The 17,500-nt window shown below is 40.3% G+C and overlaps 1 protein-coding gene across 2 annotated transcripts in view; it reads left to right on the forward strand.

Annotated features, from left to right (window-relative positions):
* The first annotated feature begins 3,386 nt into the window (after positions 1–3,386).
* Positions 3,387–17,500, forward strand: part of LOC113081182 (FYVE, RhoGEF and PH domain-containing protein 1-like) — a 47,367-nt gene continuing 33,253 nt past the window's right edge. The window contains exon 1 of one of the 2 annotated variants that reach the window (XM_026253245.1): positions 3,387–4,487. In XM_026253245.1, coding sequence (XP_026109030.1) covers positions 4,340–4,487 — 148 coding nt within the window. In that variant the 5' untranslated portion in view covers positions 3,387–4,339. The remainder of the gene's footprint in view (positions 4,488–17,500) is intronic. The other variant, XM_026253246.1, reaches the window with a different exon arrangement.

The following is a 17,500-nucleotide window of genomic DNA, read 5'->3' on the forward strand; positions in this document are numbered from 1 at the left end:
GCAACTGTCTTATATCAGAAACCTACACTAATTTGGAAGAAGACAATTTAGAAGCTATTTTTCATTTTCATCAAGTTTTGAAGTTGAGTGTTTCATAGTAGGTAGTTTGTGTGTGTGTGTGTGTGTGTTCAAATTATTTGTCAGAAACTTTCAGATTTAGAAGTTAATGTTTTAACTTCATTTAATCATTTTAATTTCTTAAAGAGCTTGAATGCGTTTCATAACACATACATTTTTTTAAAGTCATATTGATCTCTTTAATAAAATTACTCAGACACGGACAATAATGCATTATGTTTAATTTGAGATTTTTCATTTTTGGACTCATGGCTTTGAATATATACCTCGAAAGGATGATCTGTAAGATGGTGTTGGAAGATGAGGCCCATGGTTTTAACAGATGGTAAGATTAATGCATAATACTTGAGTGTCAATGTTGTCTAGGTTTAAGTGTGGAATTTAAGCAAAACACAATAAAAATTAATCCGTCATGGTTTATTGCAGATTTCCTTTTTTTTTTTTTTTTTGCATAGGAGAAAATCGTCTTTTGGTTGACTGGATGGCTTGTTCTGCTGTACTTCCCTGCTCTACCACAATATCAGCCGAGACAGTCTTGTAATTCTGAGGGAGCTCAGGAGACTGATCTTCAGCAGGCTTTGCAAAAAGCAGGTATCTCCTGGAGGTACTTTGACATTTAAAGGGTTTCAGAATTTGGTCTTGATCTTTTCATGTGATATCTTCTAGAATGTCTCTTGGCATCTGTGGATTAATGGAAGAGGTCCAGACAAAACGTTGGCAGAGCAAGTGGGAAGAGAAAGATGACAATTTAGTTGTTCTGCATCCCTCTAGCATTGTGAAGGTGGCCCTATCCACATTCTCTGCGTCTCTGACAGTAAGCACTGCTTCTGAAAGAGTTGACATTTTAATTAATCTGCATGTTTCAGGAGGCGACCTGAGCTCAGGTGATAATGTAAATTTGTTTTATGAAAGATATGCAGTTAATAATTTAATATGGTTTAGTTAACAATAATTTAAGTTAGCACTCTGATTTGTTGTACTAACATCTATTTCCAATGCAAATTTATATTGTCATCAGCCAGACATTATGAGACACAAAGCTCCTCAGAAGCCCTGAAGAGATGTCAGCGGTGCACATCAGGCTCTCGTTCACTGACATCTTCTGTCACGGTGTACAGTGTGCTGATGGATGACAATGAGGTGATGTGCATACACTGATATATGTATTAATGTTACAAGAACCTTTATATAATGCGGTTCCTTTCCAGGAAGATTATTAATAAATGACTTCAGAAGCTTTTTTAAAAATGTAGTTTTGAAGAGTGAATGTGTTTCATAGTACAGTGAACTTGATATTAACCCCTTTAATAAAATCAATCTGACATTAACGCATTGTTTCATTTTAGATTCTTCTTTTGAATATACATTGAAAGAATGAACTGATACTAATGAATGAACTGAGCTAATGTGGTTAGATTCCAGGAAGCATTATTCAAAATAACTTAATTTCACTTTTTCCCGCACCAAATTACCACACTGCATCATATTTGCTAAGAAGAAGAAATTGTAAAAAAACCTTACAGTGAAAAAGTTTGATAATTTAGGTAAATTAGGTAATTAGGCCTTTTTAGCAAATCAGCAGATTTGTTTCCATGATGCAGGACTGCCGAATATTACACCTTAAAATTTTTAATTTAACAAAAATTTAATTTGTCTGTCTTTTTTTGACGCTCATTATTCTTAGCTGTATTTCTAGCACTTTTCTCCATAATATTTATTCTTTTAATTATAGATGTTTATTGTAAAAACCACCTGGCATTGTTTTCCAGCTGTATTTTGGTTGCAAATGTCTGTGTGGAAATAGATTTTCATTGTTTCCCCAAACAGCCGAGGTATAGCCTGAGAGGTCAGAAATCTTTGTGTGGTCCAGCAGTTAGCGGAAGTGAACAACTGATGCAGAATATCAGGAAAAGGTTGATATTCCAGTAGAAAATCTAATCCAGTGAATAACAGAGATGCAGATTATTTACTGTATAAAGATATAAAAGATCTAAAACCTCTGAAAGATGGAATATCACAGACGTTTTTATCCTTTCTAAATGTATGACATAATATTTATATTGTTTTGTCAGAAGATTTGTACTTATATATCCATTAAATAAATTCCAGTGTAACAACTTAGGGTTTAACTTCTTGATCTTTTCTGCAAGTATGGCAGGTTACCGTACTTGTTTATCTGACTTTCTAGGCAAAACTGACATCTAATGGCCAAGCTGTGTAATTGATGCCAAAAATTATAAAAAAAAGGCTCAAACCACCTTCCTAGTCAAATACTGTCATCACTGTAGTTTAGTGGTGGGCAGGTCCTTCTTGCACTTTTTTTTAGGTTAGAAGTGGATTGAATTCTGTACTATATATGACACATGCAGGAATAGATTTAGAATGGCCTGTATGTCATTGTAACTCCAATGATTAAGCAGTGATGATAAACATGCAAAAAATGTATTGCATAGAGAGACTTGTGAAGAGATCCAGTCCTGCAGCTGGACAGACTCCACTGACTCAGCCTGTACGAACTCAACTTATATAAACATTGCCGAGTTTGATGGCGCCCTTTCCACCCATAACATGTTCATTTATGGGAAAACACACTCAGAAGGTTCACACTGCTGACAGAAAGGCAAAAAGTCAGGTTAATCTCACAAAAGCTGTCATGGACACGTCAGAGGTATTTTTACTCCAAGATCATAAATTATTTTAAAAAGATATATTATGTATTGACATCTATTGTTAGGACTATTTATGAGTTTTTATTTTGTTTTAAATTCTGTGTGACATTATTTCCATTACAATTTGAGCATTTCTCTACAAATAACCCTAAACATATATATATATATATATATATATATATATATATATATATATATATATATATTTTTTTTTTTTTTTTTTTTTTTATCCATTGATTATTAAAGCAATGAATCATTGGCTATTAAGGGTTGTACATACAATGGAGTGCTATTAACCTAATAACACCCAATTAGATCCACTCAAATTCAAAAAGTTCAGGTTTGATGGCCCCTCCCTTTGAAACCTTCTGAACTCGAGCTACTGGTGCAATGGAGCTCAAATGGGACGAGTCCATGTTTACAACCACTTTAGCTCTCCTCCAAAATCCACATAGTTTTATGGGGTGTAAATGTTTATTTATGAATTTATGAAATATAAACGATCTCCCCTATTGGGGTTTCTTTTCAGGAAGGGGGAACGTTCAAATCCTTTGAAAGTTTTTCCTCTGCATCAGATTTCAAGCACAGACCCTTAGGAAAAAAATAAAGAGAGAGGGAGAAAATGAGAAACAGACTTTGGGAAAAGAGGAGAGAGGGATGGAGGGGGTTGAAGCTCGGTTTCATATATCCTCCTGGAGGAGGAGGAGGAGAAGGAGGAGGTTTTCAGTTTAACAGACTTTGGCGTTGTCGAGTCCCACAAAAGAACAGACAAGCAACCGGTGCAGAGCGAAAAGAGCGGAAAAGTAACATTCCAACATTCTAACAATGGAACACTGCGACATTGTAACATTGGTTTTGTTTGAGGATCCCGCGTAAAATACACACGCTGACAGCCGGAGGAGTTTTCAGACAGCGAATGTGGATTGTGTTTGAAGCAGCTGACTGGGCACTTTTTTTGGATACGGTTGTACTGAACGGAAACGGGGGGAAACCGTCTGAATAATAACGACAATATGCGGAGCCGTTTACATTCCGCAACCAGAAGTTTATGGAAGGCGATATGGGAAAGTTAGTTTCTAAACGCGAATGTCACTAACAGAACCGATGTGGTTCTTCGAACCTCGTTTGCTTCGGACACGTCATGTAATAATGATCATCATGTCTTATGTTATGGATTCATAATCCTATTCGTTTGCTTCTTTAACGTTACGTTCTGAAACCGCCACACATCCAATGGCATAAGAAGATGACTGAATTTCACAAAGCTCATTTCACAAAAACGCATCGGGAGTTCTTTATATCGCATTTGCTTGGACTTGTATGTGATTCTGGTTAAATTGATCGTTGATGGCTGTTTCTGTTCGGATTTACTCTCCACCGGCTGATCAGGAGGGATCGATCCGCCTGATTCACCGTTTCCAGCATCTACAGGAGGAGGACGAGCTCGGGACGCGAGAGAGGCTGGTGGTTTTAGACCTGGACTGTTTCGAAGACTCGGTTTTAATATCTGGACCTGGATTATAAAGCCAGTTCCCTGGAAATCGTCCCCGTCTTGTGTGCTTTATGCCTTCGTGAGGGTTTCGCAGGCAGGGATGCAGTTGAATCGACCCAAGAGCGCGCATCTCATCAGCTCCAGTCCGCACAGTTCATCCTCTTATTCCAGTCAGTTCAAAAGCATGCGCTTCTCATACCACATCAGCAGCGGTTTACCCAGTCCACAGCCTGCCCTGCGCAGATCAGGTGAGTCTGGAGCTTATTTAAGGTTAGATGCTCTGACACGTGTCCCGTTTTCTTTTCACTGTCAGTACAGAGAGATTTGGTTTCGCATGCAGTCCTGCCCCAAAGCATCATTATAAATAAGAGAGGTGTCATTGATGTATGCAAATGCATTTTTTTTTTTTTTTTTTTTTAAATCTAGTTTAATGTGCCAGCTTCTTGGAAAAATAATATTTAGGATTGATTATGTTAATGTTAATGTTGAAATGTTTCAAGAAAAGGTGATTTAATAACTCTATAAACTGTCAAGTGATGTGACCACCTTTTTAAAAATATATATTTTCAACTTTTCAATCATAAATTACAGTATTTGAACATGGCTTTTTTCCTTAAAAGGTCAAAATATTATATATTTTTTAATATCCCAGTCACGAAGTCCTGGTTGTTTTGATGGTTTTCTTGTCACATGAGAACAAAATGGCTTCCTATGTGTTGGTTATGCCTTACTGATTTTAATTTGGATGACGTTTTTAATATATATTAGCGTTTATTTTAATATTTTAAAACAAAATAACATAATTGGGGATACGATTTTTTTCAAGGTCTTGTGCTCAAAAAGGCCACATTTATTTGATAAAAACACAGTAAAATATGTAAGTAATATTGTGAAATATTTCAGATTTAAATAACTTTTATTATTTTTGAATAGTAATAAATTAAAAACTTTTTTTTTTAATGATTCAATAGATCTGGAGTATAAAAACAAGCATCACTGACCCATACAGTACATGTAGCTAATGATCTGCTGAACCGAAGCTTGCAGGTTCAAACCCCACAATGGTAGCTCTGTTAACTGTGACCATTGTGTCCTTGAGTAAGACTCCTAACCTTAGGTGACTCCAGAAGAACAGAAGCTTTTTACTACAGTTCTACAATTCCTACTCCAACACTTCAGACCAATAAACAACAACTCAATCGCACAACATCCCGGCTATATTGCGATTATATAAAAGAACAGACATACATAATGTTTACATAGAGTAAATGAGCACACATCACCCTGTATTGTTTGCTTTGGATAAAGGTTTAATCTAAAGTAACACATGTGTTGATGTAAATGGAAACATAGATGTTGAATACTTGGAATCCTTGATGTTTTTTCTCTCTGAGAGCGAGCTTTGGCTCCGGATGTCTTCAAGACTAGAAAAATGCCACCACTCCAGTCCTTGTGTCTAGCATGTTGTGTAGGCGCTTGTACTATTGAGTCCCAGAAAAATGACCCGTACACTATATTAAAGGGAGGCCAAGCTCATACAAATGATTACCGAAATAAATCAGGATTCTTCTTATTTGTCCTACACAGCTTAGAAGCAGTTGTGCTCTGAATGGATGGGCCTGAAGACAAGCTCATCAGTCAAAGTGGCATAATGTATTATCCTGCCTCTGTACGTTAGTCTCAGAGGACGGCGTGTCACTAAATCAATGCCCAGCATTCAGAGAGACACTTTTATGCGATTCCCAATTTTAAGAAGATGATACTCCTGTATAAAGAGCATGCAGAATGTATCTTGATAATACAGTGCAATGTATTGCAGTTTGCAGCAGCCACGGTAATCTGTGTAGATAAACATGTGTTGGCGATCCAGTTCGTCAGATGTTTGTTGTGCATGTAATGATATTCACATGCTCGACTGCTCACTTGCTGATAAGGCAACAGTGGAGCCTGACCGGAGTCCCTTTTGGTGCTAGGTTGCCATGTTTGGTGTTTAGTGCAATGCTGCCGCTGCAAAGTTTGTACTCTGGTGTGTGGTTACTTGAGGGTCTGTCAGTTTCTGTCAGATATTTACTCAAGCACTGCGCTGTGAAATCCAATTAAATGCGTCTGGAGTTCATTTGAGTTCAGTGGGTCGCATGTGTGCTGACCACCAACTCGCTAGTGGATTTCAGAAACGTGTCAGTGGTGTTTGATGCACTGGAAGGCCACACACATGAAGAGTTGTCCCCGGTCAATGTCTTCTTTAATAACTCGTGCGTTTGCTCAATCCATTACCCTTAAAGAGCTCCTTTGGTGAAAATCAAGTTGTTCACAGGTCTGTTTGGTGTTTTAAAGGCATATTTTAAAAAGAAATTCAAAACGATATGATATGAAATTTTCGAAGAAAAGTGTTAGAAAAACAATGACACAAAATAATTTATAGAATGACCAAAGCATTAAATTCGGCATGAAATGGAAGTTGCATTTGTCTTTTCTTCCCTGTTGTCAAATTTGATTTCATTGTGGCTTTAAACTTTGGTGCTGAAGTATTTGCTTGTGAATTTTGCTTTAAATTGTGGGGCTTACATAGCTGTTCTTCTGCAATGCATAAAGACATCTTGTTCAGTCAGTCTGTGTAATTCAGTAAAATTAATGCATCTCAGCACATCATAAAAAATATGATGTTGAGGTTAATGTAGAAAGAATGAATGTAGAGTAGAAATAGCACTGTTCTGTCTTGTGGCTGATTTAATGCAAGAGGAGCAAAATTATCTCACTTAGACTTGTGAACGGGATCAGTTTCATCGTCACCCATAAAAATAGCATGCAGGTGTTTTATTCTGCTGCTATTTTGATACATTTTTGTGCTTGTTGCATATGACAGTAACAGATGGGCTTATTGTCCATGCATTGTTAGGCTAAAATCACTTGAATCTGATATAATCAATATAACAGCTGTATCAAATGTGTTTGAACGCTCTTCAAGCCTCTGTTGATAGATTTGCAATTTAAAAGAGGGTTTAAGTGCATTCTTTGCTTTGATTTGAATTATATATCAAAAGTTTGGGTCAATATATTTTTTGAAATCAGACTCCTGCTCACAAAGGCTACATTTATTTCTACAGAAATATTATTAGAACCTAAAAGAACTGTTTTCTATTTGAATATATTTTAAAATGTAATTTATTCTTATGATGTCAAAACTGAATTGTCAGCATCATTACTCCAGTCTTCAGTGTCACATGATCCTTCAGAAATCTTTCTAATATTCTGATTGTATTATTTAATTATTATTATCAGTGTTGAAAACAGTTGTTCTGCTTGTCTTTTTTTTTTTTTTTTTTTGTGTCTTAACTGATCTTGAAAACTTGCATATTACCATTAGTTTCATTATGTTTTGTTTTGGATATCGTGCACTGGTATTATTATTATAATAATTTATGCAACAGGGCAATGGCATATTTTCTGAAGTGCAATGGAGTATCATATAAATACCATAAATAAGTTAATCATTTAGTACTGTGGTGGTCTTATCATTTGTTACCATTATTGCACCAGCATGTTTTTAACAGGAAGACCTCAGTGGAAAACACATGATTGTATTTTTGTAGATGTAATGGCAGGAACCACATTTCACACCATGTTTTCTGTGTCTCAGAGTCTGTTTGCCTTGAATGATGGAGTTTCATTTCATTCCAAAAAGTTGGAATGTGAAAGAAGAACAAGTTGCAAAAACTTGGACCCGTCTTTTCTTAACAGGGTGTGTATCTGCGTAACGCAGCCCGAGTACGATCAGTCCCACAACTCCCATGATCATTGTCACATAGTTTTGGAAGACACTCTTATCTCCTCCCAGACAGTTATCACGAGTAGCTGTGAGCGAGAAAACTCTAGCTCTTTCACTTCTCAACGCTCAGAGCGGCAGAAGTGCTGTTATTATGACAGCGTAAAAGCGCAGCAGTTCTCATTGGTCAACGGCCAACTCGGTAGATGAGTAGGAAGTCTGTCTGGCTGCTCGGCCTGGCGCTCTGTGGAGAATTACATGTGTGTGAATGAGCCAAACTCCTTGTAAATCTCTAGAGCGCCGTTAAAGAAACAGTCCCCGAGATGCATCCATATATAGGTTGGGAAAGAAGGAAACCGACTGAAACGGCTCTCTGAACCTTAAGGAAGCCTCGTATGCAAAACAGAGCCTCGCTCATGACCCTCTTGGCCTCTTTTATAAACACAGAGTAAGGATAATACATTATGTTTACTTTAACTCATCCTAGTTTGTGGTTTGCTGTGCAACAGAGCACAACAGCCAGGCTCCGGAAGTTAAAAGCCCACTCGTTTGCTTCTCAAGAAAATGTTTTTTAACAGTAATGTTAAAACCTTTCCAGACAGACCTACCACGAAAACTCAGGTTGTTAGATGATGTTTTATGTTTCTTTGCATACCACAAGTTAGAGTGATAAATTATGCAGAATTGCTCTGCAAAGACCGCCCACTCCCATGATGCACCTCTGATGACATAATCAAGTCAATCTCCCTAAACTCCCGAACTGTTTACACTAAAGCTGTCAAAAAGTTTAGAATATTTAAGAATTTTTTATGTTTTTAAAAGAAGTCTCTTGTACTTCAGCCAATATTGGGTTTATTTGAACAAACAAAAATGCCATACCAAATGGGGAAATTTTATTGCAAATTGTTTGTTTTGCAAAGTTTTCTATTTCAGTATATTAAATATATAATTTATTCCTGTGATGCAAATCTGAATTTTCAGCATCATTACTCTACAGTCTACAGTGTCACATGATTCTGCAGGAATCATTCTAATATGCGGATTTGCCTTTGCCTGATTTGCCTTTTTCAAGAAGTTAATTTTTATTAAATGAGCCAAAATTGCAAATACAGAAAGAATCAGCCCTGTGTAATATTTCGACACGGTCTACACTTGCTTTATTGTTGTAGGGTAATGTGATTCGGAGCCTTTGGGGAAATAAACAGCGGAAACAGTTAGTGGAGCAACTGAGAGCCATGTTGATGAAGCTTTACTGCTCTGGTTCTTGTTAGGATCCCATAAAAGTCTGTCTCTATTGGTTTTTGCATATTTTCATTTTTGATTCATAATTATGATCATATTCCGTGCTGTGGAGATCATGAAATAAACACAAAATGAGTAGGAAAGTCCTTATTTAGATTTAAGTGTTGCTTTATTGAACTGTTTCAGGTGTTTCAGAGCAAGCATTTCTACAAAGCAAACTGCATGCAGTTTCATACTTGTATTTAATACTTATTGATTTAAACAAATCCTAAAATTAAAGGAATAATTCACACAAAAATGAAAATTTGCTGAAAATATACTCGCCCTCAAGCCAATATATAGATGAGTTTGTTTCTTCATGAGAACAGATTTGGAGAAATTTAGCGTTACATCATTTATTCACTAATGGATCCTCTGCATTGAATGGGTGCCATCAGAATGAGAGTCCAACATAAAAACATCACAATAATCCACAAGTAATCGAGTGGAAAAAGTCCATCCCCTGTTGTCCTCTAACATCAAAATTTGTTTGGAATTGTTTTGGACTGTTTCCGCTTGTAAACAGTGTTTGATCTGTGCAGATTTCTCTCCTGATTCAGATAAGATGAGTATTTCACTGGAGAAAGCAATGTTAGGATTATAGAAGTTTCAGTTTAAAGTAAAAATGTCTTGATGGATTTGTTTCTTGCAAACATGCATCTTTTCAAGATGTTAAATGATGGACTTTAGTGGTGTGGATTATTGTGATGTTTTTAACATTTTGCCGGCACCCATTCACTGCAGAGGATCCATTGGTGAGCAAGTGATGTAATGCTACATTTAAAGGGGGGGGTGAAATGCTCGTTTTCACTCAATATCCTGTTAATCTTGAGTACCTATAGAGTAGTACTGCATCCTTCATAACTCCAAAAAGTCTTTAGTTTTATTATATTCATAAGAGAAAGATAGTCTGTACCGATTTTTCCCGGAAAAACACGAGCGGCTGGAGGCGTGACGTGTGGGCGGAGCTAAAGAATCACGAGCGCCAGTAGGCTTTTGCGTTGAGAGCGTGTGGAAACTGTGACATTACGTGAGGACAAAACCAACCAAAACAACCCATGGCTAACAGTCAGATTCAGCGTTTATTTATGATCCAGAATCAGATCCAGAGGCTGAAATTTAACAAGAGCAGCATCAGCAACAACGTCTCTATGTGGTATGTACTGAAACTGTATATATTTGCTTAGCGGTTTTGGAAAATGACTAAGTTCCACTTTGTCGTCTTTTTTTTTTTTTAAGCTGTACATGTGGAAAGTGTAGTTTGATGACAACATCGCATGTTGTTTACTTGATGTGCTTACGCGCCGATAGCTTAGTTAACAACACAGAGATATTTGAAGCAGTTTTACTCACCGCCTGCGGTTCCAACACACGATCGTGACCCTTTTTTGTTGGGACTGCATTATCCTTAAGAAATAAACGATGTGCAAATCCAGCGTCAAACTGGGCCTTGTTTGTAAAACAAGCATCTTCGAAATGCAGGGAACAAACAAAAATACTTGCACAACTCCGTTGATGCTCTGTAAAAATAAACTCCATCCACTGGTCCCTTAATGCTGTTTTTTCTTTGGTAATCTGTGCAGGGTTGTCTTGCCCTGGCAACCAAAAACACACTCCTTTTGTGACATTTCGCGACGCTCTCGCTCTGATCAGTGAAGTCTGTTGTGCTCTCAGTGCTCTGATATTGTCACACACCTGGACTCATTTAATGTTTTTGCCCCAGTGACCCAGTTTCTGTCTTCCGTGATTAGTTCCCAGGTGTGTCTATTATCTTCCTCATGTGTTCCATGTCCCTGTTAATTTAATGATTCCATCCACCTGTGTTTCCCCAATTATCCTTTGTACTTAAGCCTTGTCCTTTTCAGTTCTGTTTTGTCGGGTCTTCATTCATTACCATTTGCTACTTACGTGTGTCTACCTCTGTGCTCCATGTTGGATATCCCCTGTGTTGGATATATTAAAAACCTTATTCCGTTTATCCTCGACTCCGTATTCCTTCAGGCAGCGTAAAACCGTGACAGAAGACCCGACCTAATAAGAGAAAATAGAAAACTGCGTGTTCTTCCCTCCGTTTTGTTTTTGTGTTTTCAAAGTCTTTTCTTTTCTTAGTGTTTCTATGGATCCCCTCTATCGTCCCGAATTCCTCATCCTTCTGCTGAAGCAGGAAGAACGCTCTCTCGAGGACCACACCAGATGGTTTTCCTTATTAGCTAATGCCACCAGCTACCCGGACGGCGCGCTCTGCACCTTCTACAACACCAGCCTGAACTCCAAATGCAGAGCGTTGTCGTCCGAAGATGGTCCTCGAGAGGATTTCGCCGCATACGTGGAGTGGACTCTGGCGAGAAATGGGTCACCTCTCACCGTCTGCCCCATAGAGGACCTCGCCAGCCCCACTCCCGACCCAGAGACCAGCCAGCCACCATCACGCCGCACGGAGCCAGAGCCCACCGCAGCCGCAGAGCCCGAGCCATCCACTGACAGGGAGCCGGATCTCGAGAGCGCGACTGACCAGGTGTGTGAGCCGGCAACACCGTGCATCGTGGGAGTCCTCGTGGAGATCGAGGGCGTGGAGGAAAGCCCTGCCCACACTCCTGCGACTGAGGGTGAGCTGTATACAGTCTCTGAAAGTCATATGGAGCAAGTTCTGGATCTGATGGACTGGTCTACGGAGGTAATCCCTAATATTCCTGTTTCCCCGCTGGTTCCGTCCAGCCCTGATTCCCCTGTATACCCTCTCAGTCTCCCACTCCTACCTCCTCCAGTCATTTCCTCTGCTCCATTTCCGCTGGTTCCGCCCAGCCCTGAGTTTTCTGTTTCTCCGCTGGTTCCGCCCAGCCCTGAGTTTTCTGTTTCTCCGCTGGTTACGCCCAGCCCTGAATCTTCTGTTTCTCCGCTGGTTACGCCCAGCCCTGAGTTTTCTGTTTCTCCGCTGGTTACGCCCAGCCCTGAGTTTTCTGTTTCTCCGCTGGTTACGCCCAGCCCTGAATTTTTTGTTTCTCCGCTGGTTACGCCCAGCCCTGAGTTTCCTGTTTCTCCGCTGGCTCCGCCCAGCTCTGAATCTTCTGTGTCTCCGCTGGTTCCGCCCAGCTCTGAATCTTCTGTGTCTCCGCTGGTTCCGCCCAGCTCTGAATCTTCTGTGTCTCCGCTGGTTCCGCCCAGCTCTGAATCTTCTGTGTCTCCTGTATTCCCTCCCAGCCTCCCTCTCCCGCCTCCTCTCAAACCTGCTGGTCCCTCTACTCTTTCGCTGGTTCCGTCCAGTCCTGATCCTCCTGTCCTTCCTCCCATCCTTCTCCTCTCTCCTCCTCCTAGACCAGCCAGTTCCTCGCCATCCCTGCTGGTGCCAGTCAGTCCCGCAGCTCACCCTCAGTCCGCGCCATCGGGGCGCGGTGGTTCGCCGCTGGACTGCCAGTCTCCAGCTCCGCCTTGGCGTGTTAAGGCCCTGTCTCCGCCTCCAGCCTCCGAGCCCTGGACTCCTCCTCGGTCCTTCGACCCAGCGGCTCCGCCTTGGCTCTTAGCTCCCTCGTCTCCACCGTGGCCTGTCATCCCACCTGCTCCACCGGGCTCCCTCGTCCCTCCGGCTCCACCTTGGTCAGTCGTCGACCATCCGCCGCCTCGGGACTCCACTCCTCTGGTTCCACCTCGTCACTCCATCCCTCCGGCTCTGTCAGGCTCCTCCTTCCCTCCGGTTCCACCTCCATCCTCGGTCGCTCCGGCTCCACATCGGTCTGCCAGGACCCTGCCTCCGCCTTGGTCGCCTGAGCCTTCTGCTTCACCTAGGCCCTCCGGAACCTCGACGTCCCCCTGGCTCTGCGGCTGTGCTGCTCCATCTTGGGCTCCTCACCCACCGGTGCAGTCTCCGCCTGTCGGCCCCCTGGTGTCGTCGACCCTTCCTTCACCATGGCTCCTCCCGCCGTCGACTCCACCTTGGATCTCCGTCCTGGCTGGTCTCTGGTGGACCATCTGGCTCCTCCTGCTCCTGTCTCCTCCCTGGCTCCTCCCTCCGTCGTCTCCTCCCTGGCTCCTCCTTCTGTGGTCCCTGTCTGCTGGCCCCCTCCTGGGAGTCCGTCCTCCACCGGAACCTCCTCCCAAGTTCCCACCCACGCCTCCCTCTGTTGTTTCTACGGTGCGAGGACGCACCTACCGGGAGGGGGGAGTACTGTCACACACCTGGACTCATTTAATGTTTTTGCCCCAGTGACCCAGTTTCTGTCTTCCGTGATTAGTTCCCAGGTGTGTCTATTATCTTCCTCATGTGTTCCATGTCCCTGTTAATTTAATGATTCCATCCACCTGTGTTTCCCCAATTATCCTTTGTACTTAAGCCTTGTCCTTTTCAGTTCTGTTTTGTCGGGTCTTCATTCATTACCATTTGCTACTTACGTGTGTCTACCTCTGTGCTCCATGTTGGATATCCCCTGTGTTGGATATATTAAAAACCTTATTCCGTTTATCCTCGACTCCGTATTCCTTCAGGCAGCGTAAAACCGTGACAGATATACAGGAGCGCGCGCTCTTCCGGGAGAAGTGCCTCAGGACCCATATAAGGAAATTCCGCTCCATCTAACGTCACACAGAGCCATACTCGAAAAAAACTTTACGAAACTTGTGACAAACCGGAAGGAGTATTTTTGGAACAGAAATACTCCTTCAAACGTACAACTTAATTTTTGAAACTTTGTCCATGTTTAGCATGGGGATCCAACTCTTTAACAGTGTAAAAAACTCAGTATGCATGAAATAGCATTTCACCCCCCCCTTTAAAAAAAATCTGTTCTGATGAAAAAACAAACTCATCTACATCTCAGATGGTCTGAGGGTGAGCAAATTTCATTTTTGTATGAACTATTCCTTCAATTATGAGCACACAATTGTGATACTTATCTTAGCAAACACTGCTAATTGTAATAATAGCAATTTTATTTCCACTTCTGTTGAGCTTCCAATAGGTCCAGAGTTTCATAAAACAGGACAGTGGTGTGTAGAGATTTAAAAGTTGAGAATGTATAGCTATCAAAGAGCACTGACAGGCATTCTGGTCACACATCCACCACTCACGGGTATAAATAGAAACCTCAGAGGTTTGGCCAGGGCTCACAGAGGAGAACTGAAAGGACACAGCCATGATGTTACAGAGCAGGCCATGACCGTTCATGAGAGTCGTCAGCTTCACCAAATCCTGCACAAGCTAATGTGTGTTAGTTAGCCGACTCCCAACACCATGAGAACCAGGTTTTACCCTTGAGCAAGGCACTTGACCTTTGACCCTCTGTGTTTCTCGCACAAACCACATGACCTCTACACTCCTTAAAGGTGCTTTTTTATATTTCCTCAGTGAAATCAAGATTATCCTCAGAGTTTTATATTATGTAAAGCCACGCTTACTAATGCATCTGGTAGCCTGAAGCGGATGTGATTAATCGCAGTGTCAGCCGAGCGAACAGTCTTTAGCAGGTACTGTGTGAGTGTTAGCTAGCTGTGAATAAAGTGACAGTGTGACAGTCAGTGCGAGGTGCTGTTACTGTTCTCTCACCTTCCCTTTATCTTTGCTTCCTTTCTTAATTCAGTGAAAAACACTAGCACCGTGTGGCTGTTAAATGCCAAAAAAAAAATGCAAAAGCAAATTGAATTAACCAGGATCTTTGCTAAAAGAGGAAACAGTAAATACTGCTATGCTAAGGCAAACAAGCTCTTTATTGTGAGTAGTGACTACTTGCAATTTTATGTCCCAGGACATTTTATATATATATTCATCTAATTAATCGCAAATTACATATGGCTGTGAAAATATCCCCAAAATATTATTCAATGCCATTTTTGTGTTAAAGGAGAAAGTAGAAATTATAAATATTAGCTTTAGAAATAAATATTTTATTTGATTCAACATAAAATTTATTAAAACATTTCTTAAAGTTAAATAATTAGGCTAAACTATGTAACATAAAATGAGATAATTTTCCTTTAACGTTTTTTTTTTTTTATAAAAGAGTCAGTAAGATGAAAATTCTAAGCTTCCTATCACTGTTTATAAGTCCTGTACAACAGGTTTAAATCCATGCAAGGTTAAAAAAACATTCTCATTTTGTCAAAATATCATTTTAAAATTACCTTAATTCTCAGAGATCCCCAAACGGTTCGTGCGAAACTGTTCATAAGATTCAGTTTCCCTTAAACCCCTCCTTTCGGTAGCATACTGTGTTCTGATTGGTCTACTGACATAGTCAGTTTTGATTGGTTGTTCCTAACATTTTCATACTCATGTAAGCACGTACATAACCAAACTGAGCACACAACTTCACGGTAAAAAATGTGTTAGCATTAACATATAGTGCTAGCGCGACATACTGATAAGACGCTCGGGAGAAAACAAACACATAACTATATAATCATACTTACAGGTTGGGATTCGGAGATGCTTGTTGGTCCAAATAAAGTTGGTAATGAACCCTCTTTTATGGCCAAACGCTTTGAAAATCCTGCCTTGTACTCACCGAGATTAGGAAAGCAGTCATCAGTGAAATGTTGTGAACACAACAAAATGAATTTGTTGTACTGCTCTGGTATTGTGGTAAAAATGAATTTTAGCCATTGGTTCTTCTGATCTTCGTTCTTTGGCAGTGAAAATAAAACAACCTTGCCTTTACAATTAAAAACACACTGTCTCCTCGACATGATGCTCCCACACCAACCAGAGCGTCTGTGTGTGGGGGGGGGTTTGACAGGTCAGAGCTTAGTTTCTCCCAAGACGGTAGGCGGAGATTATTATGCAAAGTGTTCCTAGTGACGTACGTAGAGATGGGCAAAAGATTTGAAATCTATAACGACTCATTTAAGCGATTCAGAGTCGACTCCTTACTTTAGAAGCCAATAACTTCATAAATCGTGTACTTTTTGGTTTAATTACTTTGCACATTGTTTATACTGATGGACAGCTATATCATAGACTGTAATACAGGTAATTTTTGATTTCCCATCTGTGTGGCTCTTTAAATGATACTCTAAATAAGAAACTAAAGATGCCAGCAGGTGGCGGTAAATGTCTATATGAGTCATTCATACATTGGAACTGCTGATTCGTTCAGGAATGAAGTAAATGTCTCGATCTCTTTTACATGGGGCTTTGAATCATTGATTCACACGATTTGCTCAAAACGCGGATTCATTCAGAAACTGAACACCGCTGTGTTGTTCGGAGGCACACAACAGTTCTGCTGTGGCTTTAGGGGTAATATTTTTGTTGGCAGTACTGAGCAAAAACAGACAATATTATGTTGAATATAAAATATAACACAATATTAACTTATTTACTGTACTGTTGTATAAAATCACATTGCACGTTGCTCTCGCTGCTTTATCTCACTGTGATATTGCTTATCATGTGATAATAGTTCATACATCTCTAAAATCCCCCATTTTTCAAGTTTCATTTGTGCCCCAAATATTCAGACTTTTTCAAATGTTTTTTAATACTGTTATTTCTCCATGGTAATGTGTAATTAATTGTGTGAAAACTTTTTTAATTGACTTTAGCTAAAAAATTTTTTTAATGTGCACCAAAGAATGTTAAGCAAAAACATAATTAGAAACGTCAAGGAGCTGAAATGCTGTCTGCTACTGCAGCTGAGATGAGGGAGAAAGAGCGGAAAGCCAGTGTGTCAGTGTGTCAGCGTGTGGGAATGCCGTGCTGCCGTTTAAAACCACGGACAACGTGGCAGGAGAAAGAGAGCGGAAGCTCTAATCGCTCGAGAGGGAGCTTTAACCCACTCGCTTAAATCCTGGATGCTTTAATCTGCTCGAGTGAACCAGGGCTTGATAAGTACAGAGATGACTCTCAAAATCACGAGCTGATTAGACAGCTCACGAGAGAGACGAATGTGTGTCTGGAGACAGGAGGGGGGGGTGTCTTCGGTCTCTGCTTCTCCACAGCAGAAAATGTAATGAGAGAGGCAGACAAAATAAAACATGTGACCTTTTCCCAGCAGTGAAGGGATGAGAGAAATGCATGTAGTGCTTCATGGATTTTCCTATACGTGTAGCATTTTCTGATTTTTTTTTCAGCAGCAGTTAGAGGCCAAGTCCACGTGTGCACTGGTGTCGAAGTGTAAATGACAAAACCATATGATATAGTTCATCTATGAATCATTTTCATGGCGCTCACTGTTCCATAACACTTACTGAAGTTCTATTCAGATTCAATTCAATGCAACAGTTTATGTA

Source organism: Carassius auratus, unplaced genomic scaffold, assembly GCF_003368295.1.
Source record: "Carassius auratus strain Wakin unplaced genomic scaffold, ASM336829v1 scaf_tig00033307, whole genome shotgun sequence".
NCBI lineage: Eukaryota > Metazoa > Chordata > Actinopteri > Cypriniformes > Cyprinidae > Carassius > Carassius auratus.